The sequence below is a fragment of the Lolium rigidum genome, chromosome 7 (genome assembly GCF_022539505.1).
Source record: "Lolium rigidum isolate FL_2022 chromosome 7, APGP_CSIRO_Lrig_0.1, whole genome shotgun sequence".
NCBI lineage: Eukaryota > Viridiplantae > Streptophyta > Magnoliopsida > Poales > Poaceae > Lolium > Lolium rigidum.
Window position 1 is genome coordinate 184,585,321 of NC_061514.1, and position 19,450 is coordinate 184,604,770.

Genomic DNA, 19,450 nt, shown 5'->3' on the forward strand with positions numbered 1-19,450 from the left:
ACTCCTCCGCCATCAACCTTCAACGTGCTTCTTGGCTCCTACTGGTTCGATAACCTTGGTTTCTTACTGAGGGAAAACTTGCTGTTGTGCGCATCATACCTTCCTCTTGGGGTTCCCAACGGACGTGTTAATTACGCGCAATCAGCCGCCTGTACAAAGGACCAAAGGAGATGGGTATCTCAACTATAGGCCATCCATACCGGGACAACATGAACAACAGACATTGAGCATCCTCTCTAACTCTCTCTCACTTTTTCTTTCCTTTTCTTTTGTTTTGTTTTTCATCTCTCTCTCTCTCTCTCTCTCTCTCTCTCTCTCTCTCTTTCATAACATTTTCATTTTTCTTTTACTTTTTCACTCTTACTATTGAGGATGCTCGTTGCTGAAACTTTCACCATGATTAAGCATGGCTTTGGTTAGCGTCCCATTGCTCTTCTCTAACAATGTATGCATACTTACTCTTAAATAACCTCCATTCATTCCACAAGAGATAGCCATAAACAAAACAAAAGAAATTAATGATGATCAATGCATGGTGCAATATCCTGATGGTGCAATGTTGAAAGACTTCCCTAGTAAACATGGTTACGGTCTAGCTCATTACTCATAATCAGTCAAACCCACAACATGCATAGTGGTATTTTCCTTCCACACCTTACTTTCTTATGAGCTTTAAATTACACAAAAAGGATATTTTGAAAAGGTTGGAGGCATAACATACACATTATACTTGGAATAGCAAGTTCTATATAGGTAGGTATGATAGACATTGGATTTGAGTTGATCTTGGAAACAAGTCTATGCTTGTGTAAGAATTCAAGCCTTTTGGTTAGCAAGAGGTCTAAAAGCATGCAGTAGTATCCATAGACTATTCATTCATCATAAAAAATAATTAAAATTAAACATCTATGTATACTAGAAAGAAGTAGCATTTAATAAGGCACATTAAAAATCATCACTCAATAGAGCATGTGAAACTAGAAATACCATACACAAAATAAATTTCACATTTTAGGCATTCCTCCTTTTCATTTATAATCATGCAACCTATTTTACTTTGAACACTCAGAGACATAGATTTTGGTCCAGTAGCTCATGCATATGCATTATGAACACTCAATATGATGGTCCTTTCATTTTAAAAACAAAACTAGACACAAATAAAACAAGGACGCTTAAAGTTTTTGTGAAAATTCTATGTTGCTCAAAAAACAAAGTTTAGAGGTGCTCAAACCAGAATTTTTTGAATGAATCCAGTGGGGTGTCATGAGAATCCCCAAGATTATGATATTCGTTATACTTGAATTATCTTAGTGTGATATTCCTCCATTCCTTGTGAAAAAACTTGAACACAAACTTTTTTCTTCCCATTCTTTTCTATGTGGTGACATTAGAGATACAAAGAAATCCTGTTTGTTGTTGTTGTTACTTAAGAATAAAATTATATATTCGTGAACTGGAGAGGACATAATGTTCTACTCATTCTAGCATATCAAAAGTTCCAAGTAAAAAACATTTTGATACTCAAAAGAATGGATCTGACATAGTAAGACAGCTGTCCAGAATTTAATTTTGCTGCATCAAAACTAAAAATTCTAGCACGACTTAGACACATCAGGAATTTTAGCCAATTTACGTGAATATATAGAATGAAAATTTACAGCTAATGTGAATTTATCAAGATTTTATTAGTTACCAAAAAAATCACAAAAATCATGCACTAAAAAGTGCAACGCAGAAAACAACAACTCCATATTATGTTTGCAACTTTAAACATCCAAATGGGTAAAAATTTGATATTTTATTTAAAAAATAGAGAGTAAAATAAAAGAAAACTAACATTCTACATCAAGCATGCAAAAAATAAAAACCAAATAAAAACATCTCGGGTTGCCTCCCGTAAAGCGCTTTCTTTATAGCCATATAGCTAGGCCTACTTACTTGTTTGTAGGAGCAATGATCTTGTGGGAGTGATGCTTCTTGATTATATCCTTCTCATTATTAGAAATAAGATATGACAACAAGATACCAGGGTCCCATGGTGTGATAATACCAATAAATATATTTAACACTTTAAAGCACATTAGCACACAGGATGAAATATGCAACACATAGTAACGAAGTCTAACTTTCTTTGCATTGATATTTTATATATGAATGTATCACAACCAATAAGAGTATACCAAAACATATCCATAGTAGGTACATGCATTTTATAATTATCATTAGCATATATAGGGTGCTTAAATCCTCCTCTTCCATAATAATAGCACTTACTTGAAGGAAATTTTATAGTGTAACTATTTGAATCATGAATCTTAGAAAATTGTGGCATATAAAGAGGATCATTAAATTTATTAAGGGATCCATAATCATGCTTTCCTTTTTCAAAATAATTATTAGTACCACTTTTAATCATGACATCATTGCTGCAAGAAGATTTTCCATAGGCATAAGATAGTTGCAAACCATACAAGTATTTCTCAACATGAGCATATTTCTCCTCTATTGTGTGAATAGGAGATTTTAATAATATCATGGAATTCTCATGAATAAGAGCACTATCACAAACAACAATTTTATCATTTTTATCCTCACATAACATAGTACCTTCTAAGCATAGAGAATTCTCAAGCAAAAATAAGCCATCATCTAGAGCATATTCAGTTTTACATATAGATGGTGAAGGTATAAGATCCGCTCTTCCCCAAGCTTAGATGGAACTATGGCTTCTTCATTTTCTTCTTCATGTAATAAGCTATTGTCTTCTTGAGTTATGTGGTTTCTATTATTATATTGAAGAACAAAGACATTATCAGAAACATCGTCTATGCAATGATTTAGGATAGTAGAGACATTAAATCACAATTATGACTCTCACCAGTTGCTTCATACATATCATCTATGAAGGTTTTTAATTCAAAGGCTGCCATAAAACGCACAAACTGATCTACTTCTTCCATCCCATGAACATAACTATAAGTATTACAGGAGGCAATTGTATGTTGTTCATGGCATTTACATTGGAAGTAAAAATGTTCACCACAACAAAAGTTATAAGACCTTTCATAGTGTGCAAGCAACTTAGTAGCATCTTTATTTAGAAGCCTTAAGAAACTTTTTAATCGTTTCCCTTCACATGATTCTCTATATTTCATAAATTTAGTCATAGCATTTTTATATTCCTCTTTCAACGTGACATTTTTATCTTGACTAGTAGCCATACCATGAGTATTTTTGATATCTTCCATTTTTCATTTTTATTGGTTTTTGTGTTTTATGAAAAAAAAACTAGAAAGTAAAGACTAAAAAAAAGTAAAATAAAATACAATGAAAAATCTAAAATAGATAAGAGAGCTCACAATGGTGTTACCTCCCCAAGCTTTGGTGAGACACAGCTGTAAGAAGATTCTTGTAGAAAATACCTCTTACGCAACAACCATTATGATGTAACTCTTTTCAGCTCCCCGGCAACGGCGCCAGGGAATACTTTTGATGATTGTTAAACAATGCCAAAAGAATCTTGATACATTGGGACTCCAAGTTCAGAGTGTTGTGTTAGCAGAGTATTTTCCCCACAAGGGTGACTCGAGGGTTTAAATCGAACTCTTGGGGAACTGAACACACAATATTATCTTCTCTCTTCTTCTAGCAATCCTGCAAGTAAAATAAAGGGATTTCTATTTTCGTGCCCTCGGGTCGTTAGTTGTACTCAGTTTTCCCCAGCCCCTTAGTTTTTCCTCAGTTTTCCCCAAGCCTATGTCTGAAACCCGCAGAAGGAGCTCAGACGGAAGGAATCCGTTTATTTGGACGTTCTGTGCTGACGTGTTGCGCCGCGTCGTCTGTGGGGCCGCGTCGTGTGGGGCCGCGTCATGTGGGGCCGCGTCATGTGGGGCCGCGTCGCGTGGGGCTGGTAGAAAGGGACCGCATGGGACAGGACGAGAAGCGTTTGGTTGCACGTGAGCAGGAGCTCGGTTTTGTCTCTCTCGGCCCAAATTGGCATTTTTAAGAGCACCTTTTCCCCTCTTTCTCTCTCTGTCTTTTTCACCAAATTAGTATCAAATCTAGAGAAGCTTCTATTTCTGTCTTTCTTCAATATGGCAGCAAATCTACTAGCAAATCTAGTAGCAAATCTACGGGGTTATTTATGCCTTTTGGCCCTCGTTTTTGCCCAATATGGCAGCAAATCTAGTAGCAAATCTAGAAGCTAGTATATGATAAATTCACAACGAGCATAATCACAAAACTAAGTATAATACATAAGCGCATACGACAGCCAAAAGCGAGCAATAACGTTGTTAATGTTCACGACAAACTAAGCTGATATACAAGACGCACGCAATGTATGGACAACAAGAAGATTAGGATGAATGAATTTGTTCTTCATTCCTCCTCATATATTTCTTCGTCGCTCCATTCGTGCATTACCCCAAGGAAATATTCATTGAACTCCTTCCGTCCGCAGTGTGCGGCCAATACATCCTCCAAACGGTATGGCTTCTGTTCATTTCTCATACCGTAGCTTCCTATTCTATCCACACGTACCGGCCACTCATCCCGGGCCTTTGTATCATGAGAGTACTCTCTTATATAACCCAAATCCGTGTAGTAGATGCTTGCCGGGTCGAAGTGTCGGGTACACTCGGTGTCGACGGAGATACACCGGATATAATTCACGAAGAAGGCTTTATCGCCAATGTTACCGACCGGATGGAGAGAGCGGCTCGAGTGTCCACACGGTACACCAATGGTTTGCCCGCCAAAGCCTCGCCGACCAACAACACAAGCAGCAGATCACCATCCGACTTCACAAGGTAGAACTTCGACGTCCAAGTTCGGAAATGAAATTAGTGTCTCCATCTTGACAGGTGCTCGCGCTGCTACTGCACATCGTACATTGGTGCACACTATTCTTCCGATCTCAAAATTGTCCGCAGACTACGCATACGGTTCACCATTGAACGGGGTAATGCAACGCAAACAATGGTTCTTGATCGAAAATCTTCCTTCTCCCCAATCCCCATCTTCATTTATATCCTTAGTTGGAGTGCTCTCATCGACCCAACCAATTTCCGGCGGGTAATGTGCGGCAACGAAGACCATAGTCGGGGATTTGATAACGACGGCGATTTCGGAAAAACGAGATGGCATCCGCGCCTCAAACATACTTGTTCGATTTCTTTGTGAGTGGGTTCAGCAGCCGTATCTTGTGCGCCGGGTTCTTCGGGCAAGCACGATGACGCCACGGGGAAAGCCGACGAAGTAGAATCTAAAATATATTGAAAAGATAACATTCAGCACTAAGATTGAAAATAAGATCTATGGTGACGCCACGGGAAAAGCCGAGGAATTTGAACCTTGCACGGACTGCAGATAGATCTATGGTGACGTAGCGGGATGTGCCAAGATGGAGGAAGGTGAACTCAGCGGCGCGTGGAAGGGCGTGGTGTAGCATGATCCATTCGTGCAGGTGCACGTCGGGATCGAGTAAACCCGAGCGCCAATTTCTACGGACTTGCCTCATAGCAGAGTAGCTGTCCACGTACTCCTCTTTCGCCAATAAGCATTCGCCGATCTTGTGAAGTGGTCCGTCAGCCGTGAGACCGGCCCAGTTCACGGAGGCGCCGCGCTTGGATGCGCCGCCCTCGGAGGCGACGGGCTCGGCGGCGACGGGCACGACGGCGACGGGCTCGGCGGCGACGGGCTCGGAGGCGACGGGCTCGGGGGCGATGGCCGCCGGCGCATTCTTCTTCTCCATCGCCGGCAGGGGAGGGCTCGTACGGCGGTTGGGGTTTTTTGGAGAAGTTGATGGGACGTGAGAGGGGTGGTTTCGTGCGTGAGCGATAATGAGACGTATCGTGTGCAGAGGGAGGGAGAGAGGGGCTTACGCGTCCTAAATGCGACCCGCATCAACAATGGCACGTCTTCCACGTCTACACCGCGACACGCGTCAACAATGGCACGTCTTCCACTTCTGCACCGCAACACGCGTCCTCGAGTCTAACCCTGGAAATTTAGATATACTCAGGTATACCCTCGAGTCATATACTAGCATTTTTTGTATGCTCAGTTTTCACCTTGAGTGCTAATACGGCTAGTGCAATATACTCGGTTTTACCCTCAAGTGGCTGGTCAACGAGAGAGTCAACAAATGGGATTAACTAGTTAAATGAGTTATTTAATGTGCAAAAAATTCCGAAAAAGAGTGGCACTTACTCATGGAGTCTTTACCACAAATTTCCAATTCTCAAATCATAGATAAATCAAGTTTCACCACAAATTGCCACTTCTCAAATCACCTAGTAGCTATGAAGGTGCATGGTTTTCCATAATAAGCCCTACCCAAAACAGCTTTCCCCAAAACATACTTTGTCTGAATGAGACCATAATTTTCACACTCATGTAGATTTGTATTGCAAATAGTTTGAGGTAGGCCAAGATGGGTTTCATTGTACAAAACACGCATTTTCCCTTTTTTAAATCTCATATTTGAATCCCTTAGTCCGTTTACTACTCACTTGCCCTTGGTTTCTTGATACTACTCGGTTTTGCCCTCTCCCTTCACAAACTCTCACGGACGCCCAACATTGCCCCGATTGGTCTAGCCCATGTCACGCGGATCGTGCCCGACGACCGTTGATCGTATGATCTAACGGGCGGGATAACCCCTATCTCTCTATCCGGTCGGGGCCACCACCCTCTCTCTCTCTCTCGTCGTCGGTTAGCTTCACGCAAAGTTTGGTTTTCTGCATTATTTTTCACGAGCTAAATTATAAACTCTTTTTAGGCATTACTTTTCACGCAAAAAATGATAAACCATCACCGATTTGTTGTAGCCATTACTTTTCACGCAAAAAAAATGATACACCATCACCCATTTCTTGTACCCATTACTTTTCACGCAAAAAACGATAAATCATCACCGATTTGTTGTAGCCATTACTTTTCACGCAAAAAATGATACACCATCACCCATTTCTTGTAGCCATTACTTTTCACGCAAAAAACGATAAACCATCACCGATTTGTTGTAGCCATTACTTTTCACGCACAAAAATGATACACCATCACCCATTTCGTGTACCCATTACTTTTCACGCAAAAAACGATAAACCATCACCGATTTGTTGTAGCCATTACTTTTCACGCACAAAAATGATACACCATCACCCATTTCGTGTACCCATTACTTTTCACGCAAAAAATGATAAACCATCACCGATTTTGTTGTAGCCATTACTTTTCACGCACAAAAATGATAAACCATCACCGATTTGTTGTAGCCATTACTTTTCACGCACAAAAATGATACACCATCACCCATTTCGTGTAGCCATTACTTTTCACGCAAAAAATGATACACCATCACCCATTTCTTGTACCCATTACTTTTCACGCAAAAACGATAAACCATCACCGATTTCTTGTAGCCATTACTTTCCTTTTAGGCATTACTTTTCACGGTAAAATGATAAACTATACCCCCACAACGGTCGTCTCCTCCTTAATTTATTGTGTATAAACCCCCACAACGGTCATCTCCTCCTTATTTTATTGTGTAAACCCTACAACGGTCATCTCTCCCTTATAAACACCCACACGGCCATCCCTTGTGTCAATAGGTTCTGCCTCTCTCTTCTTTTCGTTCACATACACTTTATCCATTGCCATGGCTTCCACGTCTCGGACGCGGACCGGAAGGGGAAGGGGAAGGGGATCATCATCATTGCCACCACCACCGTCAACACCGCCATTGATCATAGAGGAGTTCTTCATCGTCGTCTATGAAGACCCTTTGGTCAAGAAGGTACGTACGCGTTCCCACATATATGATGCATGTGATTAATTATGGGCATGTTCTAAAAAACCTTTAATTTCAAGGGTTCCCTAATTTCAAATGATCGGCGCTCGATCTCTTTGCAGGAACTCCCAAAAAATTTGCGGACTATCTTGACGGCAAGGAGCCAGCTAAGGTGTATCCGCGAGCAGTCGACTCGCGGTCCTCGTCTCCGGACCGTGGAGGTCCTATTTGACGGACAAGGCCGAATGTACCTCGACAAGGGCTGGGAGAAATTCGCCATCGCGCACGGTGTGGATTTCGGCTGGTTCGTACACTTCAAATATGAAGGCGATGATGTGCTCACAGTGAAGGTGTTCGACGGAACAATGTGCGGGAGGTACTACTACTCGGACGACGAAGATACCGACGATGAAAGCGACGACGACGTGAAGCCATGCATCCATCCCCTTTAGATAATTAAGGGGATTATGACCAAGAATATATATGTAGCTTCATATGCATCGATTTAGAGATCTAGCTATTTTCTATATATTATGCATGTAAAAAATAATATCGCATTTCCACTATTATTCGAGCACCACATCCTCCAAACGATGCCGATGCCTATGCCGATATCGGCATGGTCGGAACGGCTATGCTCGCCGCCATCTGCTAGGTCAACGTCGGGATGCACAATGTTTAGCATAAGAGTCACTTTAGATTAAGCTGCGAAAATAGTCACGTGCCATGGGCTGAGGCGACCCCTACGGAGCGGCTCTATATTATATTCTCTAAATAAAATAGACGACCACAGCGGTCATTGGCTGCGGAGGCCCCACAGAGCGGCAATATATAATTTTCTATAAATAAATAGACGACCCACCGGTCATTGGCTGCGGCAGCCCCATAGAGCGGCCCCATTTGTCATTGGCAGCACCGCGTATACAATCAGGAAATAAAACGGCCCACGCGTCGGCGGTAGATGGATCCACCCGTCGGCACGAGACGGTCGGCGAGGAACCGACCTCACGGTAACGGTAAGGCCTCCGACCCGACGGCAACCCGCGTCTTTGAGGGGTTTCAAACTAGAGGGAGGGGAAAACTGAGGAAAAACTAACGAGCTGGGGAAAACTGAGTACAACTAACGAAGCAGGGGCACGAAACTAGAAATCCCTAAAATAAAAGCCGTGTGTCCCCAACTCCACCATGTGGTTTTCAAGCACAAGGTTTCGCATAAGTAAATAAAACAGAAGTAAAAATAGATGAAATAAAGTAATTAAGTAAAAACTGTAAAGGGGTCGATTATTTTTGGTGTTTTGGATGCAAATAAGAAAAGTAAATATTTTTGTATTTTCGGATTAAAATTGTGCATTAAATATAAAACAAGAAAAAAACAATATAAAGGTGTTTCTTATGATAAAAGTGGGCCGGGGTTCATGGGTTCACATGACTATTCTCTCTTTAAGTTGTAGTGGATATATAGTAATTCATCAATGAGATATGAGGATGCAAAACAATAATATGAGTAAGATACACATTCATATGGGCATCATGTCCTAACATAGAGATGATGCAACACATCTCTCTTATACTCCACAAGAAAGGGAAAACTCCATGCAATCTTGTATTAAGAATTAACAGAGTATAGCCATAAATACTTTGACATGATATTTGAATATCAAATATGTCACCTTGACCAAACAAGATCATCACATTTGTCACGTGATGAACATAGCACATGCATTCACTTTATCCCTAATGAGGTAGCAAAACAAAAGTCAAAGCCATAATAGATCATGAATTTATTGTCACTATTCAATCACTAAAACCATGCTACTCCATCTAATACACACATCACCCTACACACGGTCTTGCATAGATGTTGGATTAGAACAAATACTTAAGAAATGGGTACATAATATGCATCTATCAATACATCTTACACATAATACGATCAGATCTCATAGCATAATATCATAGAATAAGGATCCACCACATAGGTATTACAAATATGGCCATAATCATGTGAGGCAACTCATATGGTACTAAGAACTATGAAGAACATGAGAGAAATAGATCAAGCTACTGCCATATACCCGTAGTCAAAAGTTGGACTACTCTCCCTTGATCTTGGTGATGATGAAGACATTGAAGAAGGTGGAGATCCCTCCAGCGGTGATCCCCGCAGAGTTTCCCCCTCCAATCTTCTCAGTTGCAGCCTTCGTTTTCGCGATTCTGTCTTTCTACGGCGCTCTCCTCCCGAGAACTCTTCTGGGGCCATATATATAGTGCTTTTTAGGTCAAAATATGTCGGTGGGCGAAAATATCACGTGATTTGGACGATCAATGACCGAAAGAGGGCAGGTAGCGTGACCTAGATGTTTGAGCGCGCCACCTGGTCTCTTTTGGGCAACATGCCCATCCATTTGTGCTTCTAGGTTCCAGGGTGCTTCTCCCGATGAAAAAATGACGCTCCAAAAATCCCAGGTCAATTTGACTCCGTATAGGTCTCTGAAAGTGAAAAATACACAAAACAGAGAATTTATGTTCTGCAGAGTTATAAACCAAATAAAGAGGATCATTGGTAAATCCCCATAAATCAATTTAAAACATGGTATTATAATCATATATGTTGTAAATATGTGGGAATTCATTATGATAAAGGACAAAGTTCATGTATGCATTTTACATGCATCATATGAGTGTTTAATTTAGGAGGGGACAAGCATCAGGAAGATTAGGATTGGAACTAGGCATAGAGGTCTTTGGCGCATGGATCGTGACAAGATGGGACATGAGGAAAGTTCTATGATGGCTATGATTGTAGGATAAAAGGAGAATATGACACTGGTTCATCATTGTCTAATGGGCCATATGGCTTTTGATAAAATGTTTCAAGCTTTTCCTGATGTAATGAATGGAGTGGACACAACCAAATTAAGTTGTGATGCTTGCGATTATGCTAAGCATGCAAGGACGTCTTATGTTAGTAGAGGTATCAGAAGTGTATCTCTGTTTGTGTTGGTGCACTCTGATGTATGGACGTGTCCAAATGTGTCAATAAGTGGCATGAAATACTTTGCAACTTTTATTGATTGCTAATCCAGAATGACTTGGGTTTATCTTATGCGTCATAAATTAAGATGAAGTGTTCACATGTTTTCAGAGTTTTTGTGCCTATGTGAAGAACCAATTCAATGTACAAGTGCATGTGATTAGGACTAATAATGGTACTCAATATATCAACAAAACTTTTGCTACTTTCTTATCTTCACAAGGGATACTACACCAGACTTCATGTCCTAATACCCCTCCCAGAATGGAGTTGCTAAGAAAAATAATAGGCTCATTCTTGAAGTTGCTCGATCACTCATGTTTATCATGAATGTACCCAAATTCCTATAGAGTGAGGCAGTTCCGAAGATTCCTGCAATTCTTGGGAGACCTGAACCACCTGGTAGACCTGTACCACCACAAAGATGGTTGCATAATCCATTTTTTACTCCAAAAGATAAGTACCAAGGGAACACCAAGTAGATGGGCAAGAGAAGCAACAAGACCAGGGTCAGCGGGAGCAACCCACTGAACATGAAAACTAAGGGAGCACAATTGTAGATTATGTTGAAGAGAGTCAATCTCAGACTGCATCCAATAATAGTGTAGACCAGCCAATTGCAATAAGGAAATGGATAAGGAAAGTTGAGCCAATAAAGTGACATAGTTATGATGACCATGACATGGGAAATTATATTTCCTATTAGGCGTTGTCAGTCTCATTTCGGGCTTTTGTTGTCTCGCTGCAAGTTGTATCTATTCCTAAGAATTGGAAGGCAACCAAGTTGGACCTAAGATGGTAAAAATCAATGATTGAAGAATAAGAGGCTTTGAGAAAAAAACATGGGAGTTGACATATCTCCCACAAGGAAAGAATGTTGTGGGTCGTAAGTGGATCTATACGGTAAAACAAAATGCAGAAGGTATTAAAGCAAGACCTGTGGCAGGAGGATATAGTCAGACTTATGGCAGGAGGATATAGTCAGACTTATGACTTTGATTATGATGAGACCTTTTCACGAGTGGAAAAAAAGAGCACTGTCAAAATATTAATATCTTGCGCAGAAAACTTTGAATGACCCTTGCATCAACTTGGTGTCAAAAAATCCTTTTTTTGCATGGTGATCCATAGGAAGATGTGTATATGGAGACGCTACGGGCAGAAAGAGTCCCCACGGGTCTGGTTTGATAGGTTTAGACAAGTTGTATGTGGCATGGGGTATGGTCAACACAATGGAGATCATACCTTATCTCATAAACATTTAGAACAAAAAATCACTATTATTCTAGTGCATGTTGATGATATTGTTATCACGAGAGATGATGATATTATTATCGCCTGACAACACCTCGCAGTCACGCTGGAGCGTGGAGGTCCACTGTCATCACCGCAATGGCATGTAGACACCTCAATAGCTACCATGTCGCTTGGTGCAACACACTATCCACACCGTCATTGAGCACTCCCTGCATTGCAATGCAACTCTAGCACCCCCCCCGCAGAAAACAATCATGCCACCACCGCCTAGCCTGTCGTCGCCAACACCACCATGGTGCCAAGCAGCATCAGCAGCCAGGCGCCGCCATGCTGCCTGCAGCCGCACCCGCGGATCCCGTAGGTCTGCCCCCGCCTATAAGGCCAAGGGAAAACCCAGGTCTGCCTCCCATCTGAGGGCACCACCACCTGGTGGAGGGGCCTCTCGTTAACTTTGTCGTCTTGCTGATCTTGCCGCCATGCGACTGTTGCACCAAGCGACAGAGGAATGACGTGAGCTTCACTTCTAACGCGAGAAAAGGGGGTCGCCGCGGGGGGAGAAAGTCGCGCCACCACCACCATGCGCTGACCTCCGTCGGCGATGAGGAGATGGGGTGGGGAGGGGGTGAGATGCTGGGGAGGGGGAGGGCCTGTGTCACATATGTGAGGCGGCAGGAGGTGATTCACTTGGGGGTTCTGTCTTGTTAGACCCTTGTTGACTTGAGAGGCCACACATACAATGAGAGCCTTACACACTATTTTTTTGTTATGCTTTTCCTTACATGTAAGGCTGGGCATGCGGTTGGTGAACGGTGTGCTGTATAACTTTTTTAGAAATAACAAAAAAAAGGACATTAAAAAGGGTTAATACATGCTGAAAATGAAATGGCACGGTGGACCCATCTGCAAGAGAAACGAGGCTGGGCCGGCACTGAAGCGGAAGTGCTTGCCAAACGGATAGCGAGCACAAGGCGGCCCAGCGCATAAAAAGCCACACACAGGGGGAGCGTCGCGTCGCATCGAAATTTCGAAACATTTCAAATCTCCCTCTGCTGCTGCTGCCTTCTCTCTTTCCCCTTCCGCATCGGCCACGCTCCTCCCCGCGCCCCCGAACCCTAGATCCGCCACCAGCCATGGCCACGCGCGACCGCGCCGCCCGCCTGGGCACGCCCCGCCTCCTCAAGGAGAACGACGCCCAGTACGGCAAGCGCCAGCGCACCGCCGCGCCCGCGCGCCCGCCGCTCCAGAACGCCCCCGCGCCGCCGCCGCCCCCCGCGGAGGCCCCCATCGAGTTCGCCGGCAGGGACGACGTCGACGCCCTACTCAACGAGAAGATGAAGGGAAAGAACAAGATGGACTACAAGGTATCCATTTTTTTTTTCTTCTTCTTTCGCGCTGACGAAACAAGTTCCTACTCTAGTAGATTTCTCGCGCTGTGGTTTGAAGGAACTGCCTCTCGTTCTGGTTACTATTTTTCCAGTAGCCATTTCGTCCCGATCTAGGCCCTTCCGGTAGGCAAAAAATAAAAAAAATGGAATTGTGGATTTTAGCTTATCCACAACCTGTCAACTCTAGCCTGCGCTCATGTGTATTCAGTCCCCCGGATTCCTGTTCCGCCCCCAATTATGTCACGCCTTCCTCCCGACGGTAAAGAATACATAATAAAATTTCACTATTTGGTAGTAAAACACATCTTGTTCCTAGCCCCCTTTGCCTTGCTGACGAGTTAGGACCATCCCCTCTTCTTAACTGCCGATTACAGTATCCTAACCAACATCACCTGCATGACTGCTTCCGCAGGGCAAGAGCGAGCAGATGATCGAGTACATCAAGAAGCTGCGAGCTTGCATCAAGTGGCTACTCGACAGGGAGGATGCCAACCTCGCCGAAATCGGGAAGCTCACCGGTCTAATCGATGCCGCAGAGAAGCATCATACTGAAGCAGGTAACACCTTCTTCATCCGACACCACTCGAACTTTGCGCAATTGTTGACTGTGCTGACTGAATCCTTATGGCCGTCATCCAGTGGCTCAGCTGGAAAGCAAAATCCAAGAATCCGTGGCCATAAAGGAGGAGCTTCAGAGACAGTATGCCTCTCTAGAGGACAACCTTAAGAAGGTGGAAGCTGAGAGAATGGTGGGTGGCTTGTGCGTTTGGCTTATTCCTCTCTAACAACTGTTCATCACGCAGCAGCAGTCTGTAATCGTGAATTGTTTCAAACTGCAGGATTTGATTCGGTCTTATGGACATGAAAAGGAGGCCAGGGTTGCTGCAGAGTCATCAAGAAATGAGATCTCGGAAGAACTTAACAGAGTTAAGTTGGATCAGAAACGCCTAAATGATCAGGTATTGATCTTCTTCACAGTATATTCTCTCGTCCGTTTTTATACACGCCTGTATGTTTTACCTGCATTCCATTTCGTATAGATCAAGATGCTCCAAGATACAAACAAGAGGCTTCAGGAATACAACACTAGCTTGCAGCAATATAATTGCAATCTCCAAGCAGATGCAACAAAGAATGCTGAGACGATAGCAAAGCTGCAAAAGGAGAAGAATACTATGGTTGAAACGATGAATGGTTTGAAGGACCATGCCAACTCTGTAAAACTGCAGCTGGATTTAGCAAAGGTACTATTATAGTTCTGTCCATTCACTGTGGATTTTTTTACCATAATATCTCTTATTACATGCATCTGTTACATGTTGATAACTAATGCTGTCACTCCTTGCAGTCCTCGCAGAGTGAAGCTTTAAGGCAAAAGAATGATCTATTGAAGGAGGTTGATACTCTTAGATGTGAACTGCAGCAAGTAAGAGAGGACCGTGATCATAAAGCAGCTGAAATAAGTTCATTGATGAGTGACTTGAGCGCACACAAGGAACTAACAGGAAAGACGTCAATGGAAATTGAGAATATTCTGACTAGATGCGGAGCCCTCGAGGTACCATTATATACCCTACTAAATGATTGAATGTGGGCTATTTCAATTAAGTTGGCTAATTTCTTTTCAATGCTACAGGAAACTTGTTCAACTCAAAGTGAAAGGATAAGAACACTGGAAATTCAGCTCGCATCGGCTAATGAAAAGCTGAAGGTGGGTAGTTCTGTACTTTTACATAAGATATTTGTTTCAGTTTGTCAAACTTCCTGTGCCCAACTTGCTATTTTTGGCTGCAAATTAGTGAATTAAGCTATAAATAAGCATGTAGGCCTACGAGGTTGAAGCTGTAGTTCGTTTTATATCCCTGCCTGTTATTGAATTGACGAGTTAGCTTGTCGAATAGTTGCTTTGCACCTACAGGGATAATTCATCACTCATCACTATAGTTCCCTTGATTGTAATATTTGAAACAGATGTACATGCCTATCTTTATTCTTGAGTCAGCTGTTTCAGTGTACAATTTGTACATGGGTGTAATTGTTACATTTTTTCACTGTCCAGCGATCTGATTTGACAACAATGGAGACTATGACCGAGTATGAGAATCAAAAGAGAATTTTGGAGGACCTGCAACTACGTCTTACGGAAGCTGAGCAAAAAATTGTGGATGGAGAGAATTTGCGCAAAAAGCTACATAACACTATACTTGTGAGGACTTATTCTCTTCAAGCCTCATAATCGTATAGAGTATGTTTGTTTCTAAGACTTTGTGTTGCAGGAACTTAAAGGAAATATCCGCGTCTTCTGCCGAGTACGACCTTTATTGTCAAATGAGTCAGGAGCTGTTTCTTATCCAAAGACTGGAGAAAATCTAGGCCGTGGTGTCGAATTGCTGCATAACAGTATGTTATATTTACTGCTTCTTTATAAACGTTTGTTTATGATAATTTGTGACTTATTTAGAGATATAAAATTACTTCTGATAATATCTTTATATTGCTTCTTTAGCACAAGCATATTCATTTGCGTTTGATAAAGTGTTTGACCATTCGGCATCCCAAGAAGACGTATTCACTGAAATTTCTCAATTGGTTCAAAGTGCTCTTGATGGCTATAAGGTACTTTTACTTGATGCTATATCTAATCTTGTATTTTTCAGAACTAAAATAGCAATCCAATCACATAAAAGATTGATGAAAAGTGAACAGTTCTAAAAGTGTTTTGTACTTCTGTTGTTTACTGTGCAGTTTATTTGACTGTCTTGGTGAAATATTTGCCTTTTAGTTGTTTTGTTCCTTGTATGGAATACAAGCTTGAATAAATCTGAAAACATTGTCGTTTTTGTATTCTCTGATTTGAGCGATCTGATTATACAACTAATTGATCTCAAATTATATAGGTATGTATATTTGCTTATGGCCAAACCGGATCTGGAAAGACACACACAATGATGGGCAATCCCGAGATCCATGATCTGAAAGGGTTAATACCTAGATCGCTCGAACAAATTTTTCAAACAAGTCAATGTCTTATTTCGCAAGGTTGGAAATATAAGATGCAGGTGCGTCCCTTTTAATTTGTTTATCTATCTGAACTAATGACGCGCCACGGTTTCTATGTTTGTCATCCTAATGCCAGCTTCTTACTTGTAGGCTTCCATGTTGGAAATCTATAATGAGACTATACGTGACTTGTTAGCGACCAATCGCACATCTGTTCAAGATGGTGCTGCTTCAAAGTATAATATCAAACATGATGCCAATGGTAATACACAAGTGTCTGAGCTCACAGTTGTTGATGTACGGAGTATCAACGAAGTTTCTTCTTTGCTCAAACGGGCTGCCCAAAGCAGGTTAAGTTCGATGTTCTTTTCAGATTCACTGAAACAATCGCTGATACTTTGTTATTTGTTGGTCAATCATAATTTGTGACAGCACATGCAAATTTGTTTTGAGCATGCAACTATTAGTTATGTTAGAAGCATATGCCATTGATCTAAACAAAATGTTTTTTCTGCAATAATTTGTGTGAACTCTCCAATGAAGTGTTTGATGGATATGGCCCAATTTCCTGTCATATGCATGAAATGTTCACTCTTGTTTGCAGGTCTGTTGGAAAAACACAGATGAATGAGGAATCATCCAGAAGTCACTGTGTCTTTACACTTCGAATATTTGGTGTAAATGAGGTACAGTAATTTTCAACTGATATAACTAGTTTATGCTTGACCCGTTTTCATTATTTGGACTATATTCTGTCCAGGGAACTGATCAACAAGTGCAAGGTGTTCTCAATCTAATTGATCTTGCCGGCAGTGAGCGGCTTAATAAAAGTGGCGCCACTGGGGATAGACTCAAGGAGACTCAGGTAATTTGCTATTCCTTCTCTATGTTTCTTTAAGGCGTACATTGGAAGATGCATAACAGGTGTTTGTTACCAACTTCAAATATCAGGCTATTAACAAGAGCTTGTCGTGCCTGGCTGATGTTATCTTCTCCATTGCTAAGAAGGATGAACACATTCCATTTAGAAACTCCAAATTAACGTATCTACTTCAGGTAACTCTCTAGTACATAAACAATACCTGTATTCTGATTGTAAGTTCAGTACCATTGCTGTGCATTAGAAACCCCTCACCTGTTTTGTTCCCTGTACGCAGCCATGCTTGGGTGGAGACTCAAAGACACTAATGTTTGTGAATCTGTCCCCGGAAGCATCTTCCACGAGCGAGTCCATTTGCTCGCTTCGTTTTGCTGCCAGGGTAAACTCGTGCGAGATTGGCATCCCTCGCCGTCAGACCCAAGTGCGCAGCTTGTCACAAGGATAAATCGATGCCTTCAATTCATTGTGAAGTCCTATCTACACATGGGGCACCCCCAGTAGTGTACTTCTGTGTTGTTTGTTTGTTGATTCGAGGGATGCAATCCATCATTTGCATCCCGTGGTGTGGGCAATTAGAGGTTGTATATTCTCAATTATTGCGTGCCCCTTTTTTCTTTCTTGCTGATTGTATTAACGGTCAGGTGTGGCATGCTGGCCTTTACATCTTATGTAATCTGCATGAGCTTTGATGCTCCACCACAGTGTTGAGTTGTATAAGTAATTGAGCTTCTTGCTATAAATTGACATGTACTAACTGTGATTTATTAACGGGAACCTGCTTGATTGGTACCTGTACCTTCTGTTCAATGACTATCTGTATTGTATTTTTTTTGTCAGAACTGTTACGAAAATATAACCAAATGTACAATACATCACCCATGACAGTAAAACTGGGGCTATATTTGATTAAGTTTGATGTAGAAGTTTGAGTTGTCTTGAGAAATCTCTGTCCTGCCTAGGCCATTCTCGTCATCACCTCCTGGAGGATGAGCTTCGTGTCAGCATAGCGGGATCCTATGTCTGCATCATCCTTGGTGGTGACTGCTGCCTGCAGCCTCTCGAAGCTGTCGAAGAGGCGGTTGGCGAGGTCGAGGAGCGCTGGCTTGGCATCAGCGTCGGCCGCAGTGATGAGCTTGTCGAAGTCGTAGTATATGAAGGTGGCCTTGAGCCGGAGGTACTTGTTGACGTAGTTGGAGGCCTCCTTGCCGAGCAGGTCCTCAAGCGCCAGGAGGTCGAAGGCGGAGCTGCGTAGCCGGTACGCGTGCGCCGCGAAGCTCGGCCCGATGTCCGCAATGTAGATGCCGTTCTTTATGAAGGATCGTGTGCCCGTCTCGCCGTTGTTGATCTCCTCTGCACCACATACATCAGCACCGGTTCAGTTCAGAGTTCAGCAATGGAGTAGGAATGCGTGGTGACCATGGGCTGCTAGTATGGGGAGAGCTGTGGGGGCTTACTGTTTCGGATCTTGGGCACCGGCAAGGGGAACTCGGTGAGCCACCAGCCGTTGTTGGCCGGCTCCGGCTCCTCGTCGGTGTCCGCGGCGCGGGCGGGTGCAGTGCGGAGCATGCCGGCGGCGGCGAGGCCAAGGCCCAGGCAGGCTGATCGCCTGCCCGACGACTCGGAGGCGTGGCATGTCACCACTCTTGGCCTTGGCCTTGGTGACGCGCCGCCGCCGCTGGTGATGGTGGCGGCGGCCTGGAGGCTTGAGAGGTAGGTGGTGGCCATGGGCGCCGTGGGAATGGATAGCGCGGGCAGCAGATGAAAGGCGAATGGTGTGCGTTACAACAGGATGGGAAAAGGTTCTGAAATTGTCATTTGGTTTTTTTTCTTGTGAATTTATTTTGGCATTATACTCGTGTTTTTTCTGGGCTTTATATCTTTATTGCGCTGGACGGGACCATGTCAAATTGCGCCGATGTCCAATTACTCCACACAGATAAGCAAGAGCAGCAAAGCTACAACCATTCTTTCCTTTCTCAAAAAACAAAATACATCCATCTTGCTTCTATAAGAAAAAGAGCCATTTTCTCCATTACCACCATGGCTGGCAAAAGGATTGATCGTTTAGTACTCGATAGTAGTTTGGTAAACTG

At 42.6% G+C, this 19,450-nt stretch overlaps 2 protein-coding genes across 2 annotated transcripts; one reads left to right on the forward strand and one right to left on the reverse strand.

Annotated features, from left to right (window-relative positions):
* Positions 1-13,222: 13,222 nt before the first annotated feature.
* On the forward strand, positions 13,223-17,802 carry LOC124677661 (kinesin-like protein KIN-14N). Its single transcript, XM_047213625.1, has 16 exons — positions 13,223-13,453; positions 13,890-14,034; positions 14,117-14,226; positions 14,317-14,436; positions 14,518-14,721; positions 14,826-15,035; positions 15,114-15,188; positions 15,537-15,683; positions 15,754-15,877; positions 15,984-16,093; positions 16,375-16,536; positions 16,628-16,827; positions 17,082-17,163; positions 17,238-17,342; positions 17,429-17,533; positions 17,635-17,802. The coding sequence occupies exons 1-16, from the start codon at positions 13,223-13,225 to the stop codon at positions 17,800-17,802; spliced, it is 2,298 nt and encodes a 765-aa protein (XP_047069581.1).
* Positions 17,803-18,097: 295 nt separating this feature from the next.
* Positions 18,098-19,165, reverse strand: LOC124675322 (photosynthetic NDH subunit of lumenal location 3, chloroplastic-like). The gene is made up of 2 exons (XM_047211384.1): positions 18,812-19,165; positions 18,098-18,707 (listed from the first exon to the last, which is right to left on the reverse strand). The coding sequence occupies exons 1-2, from the start codon at positions 19,080-19,082 to the stop codon at positions 18,313-18,315; spliced, it is 666 nt and encodes a 221-aa protein (XP_047067340.1). The 5' UTR covers positions 19,083-19,165; the 3' UTR covers positions 18,098-18,312.
* Between the last annotated feature and the right edge of the window lie 285 nt (positions 19,166-19,450).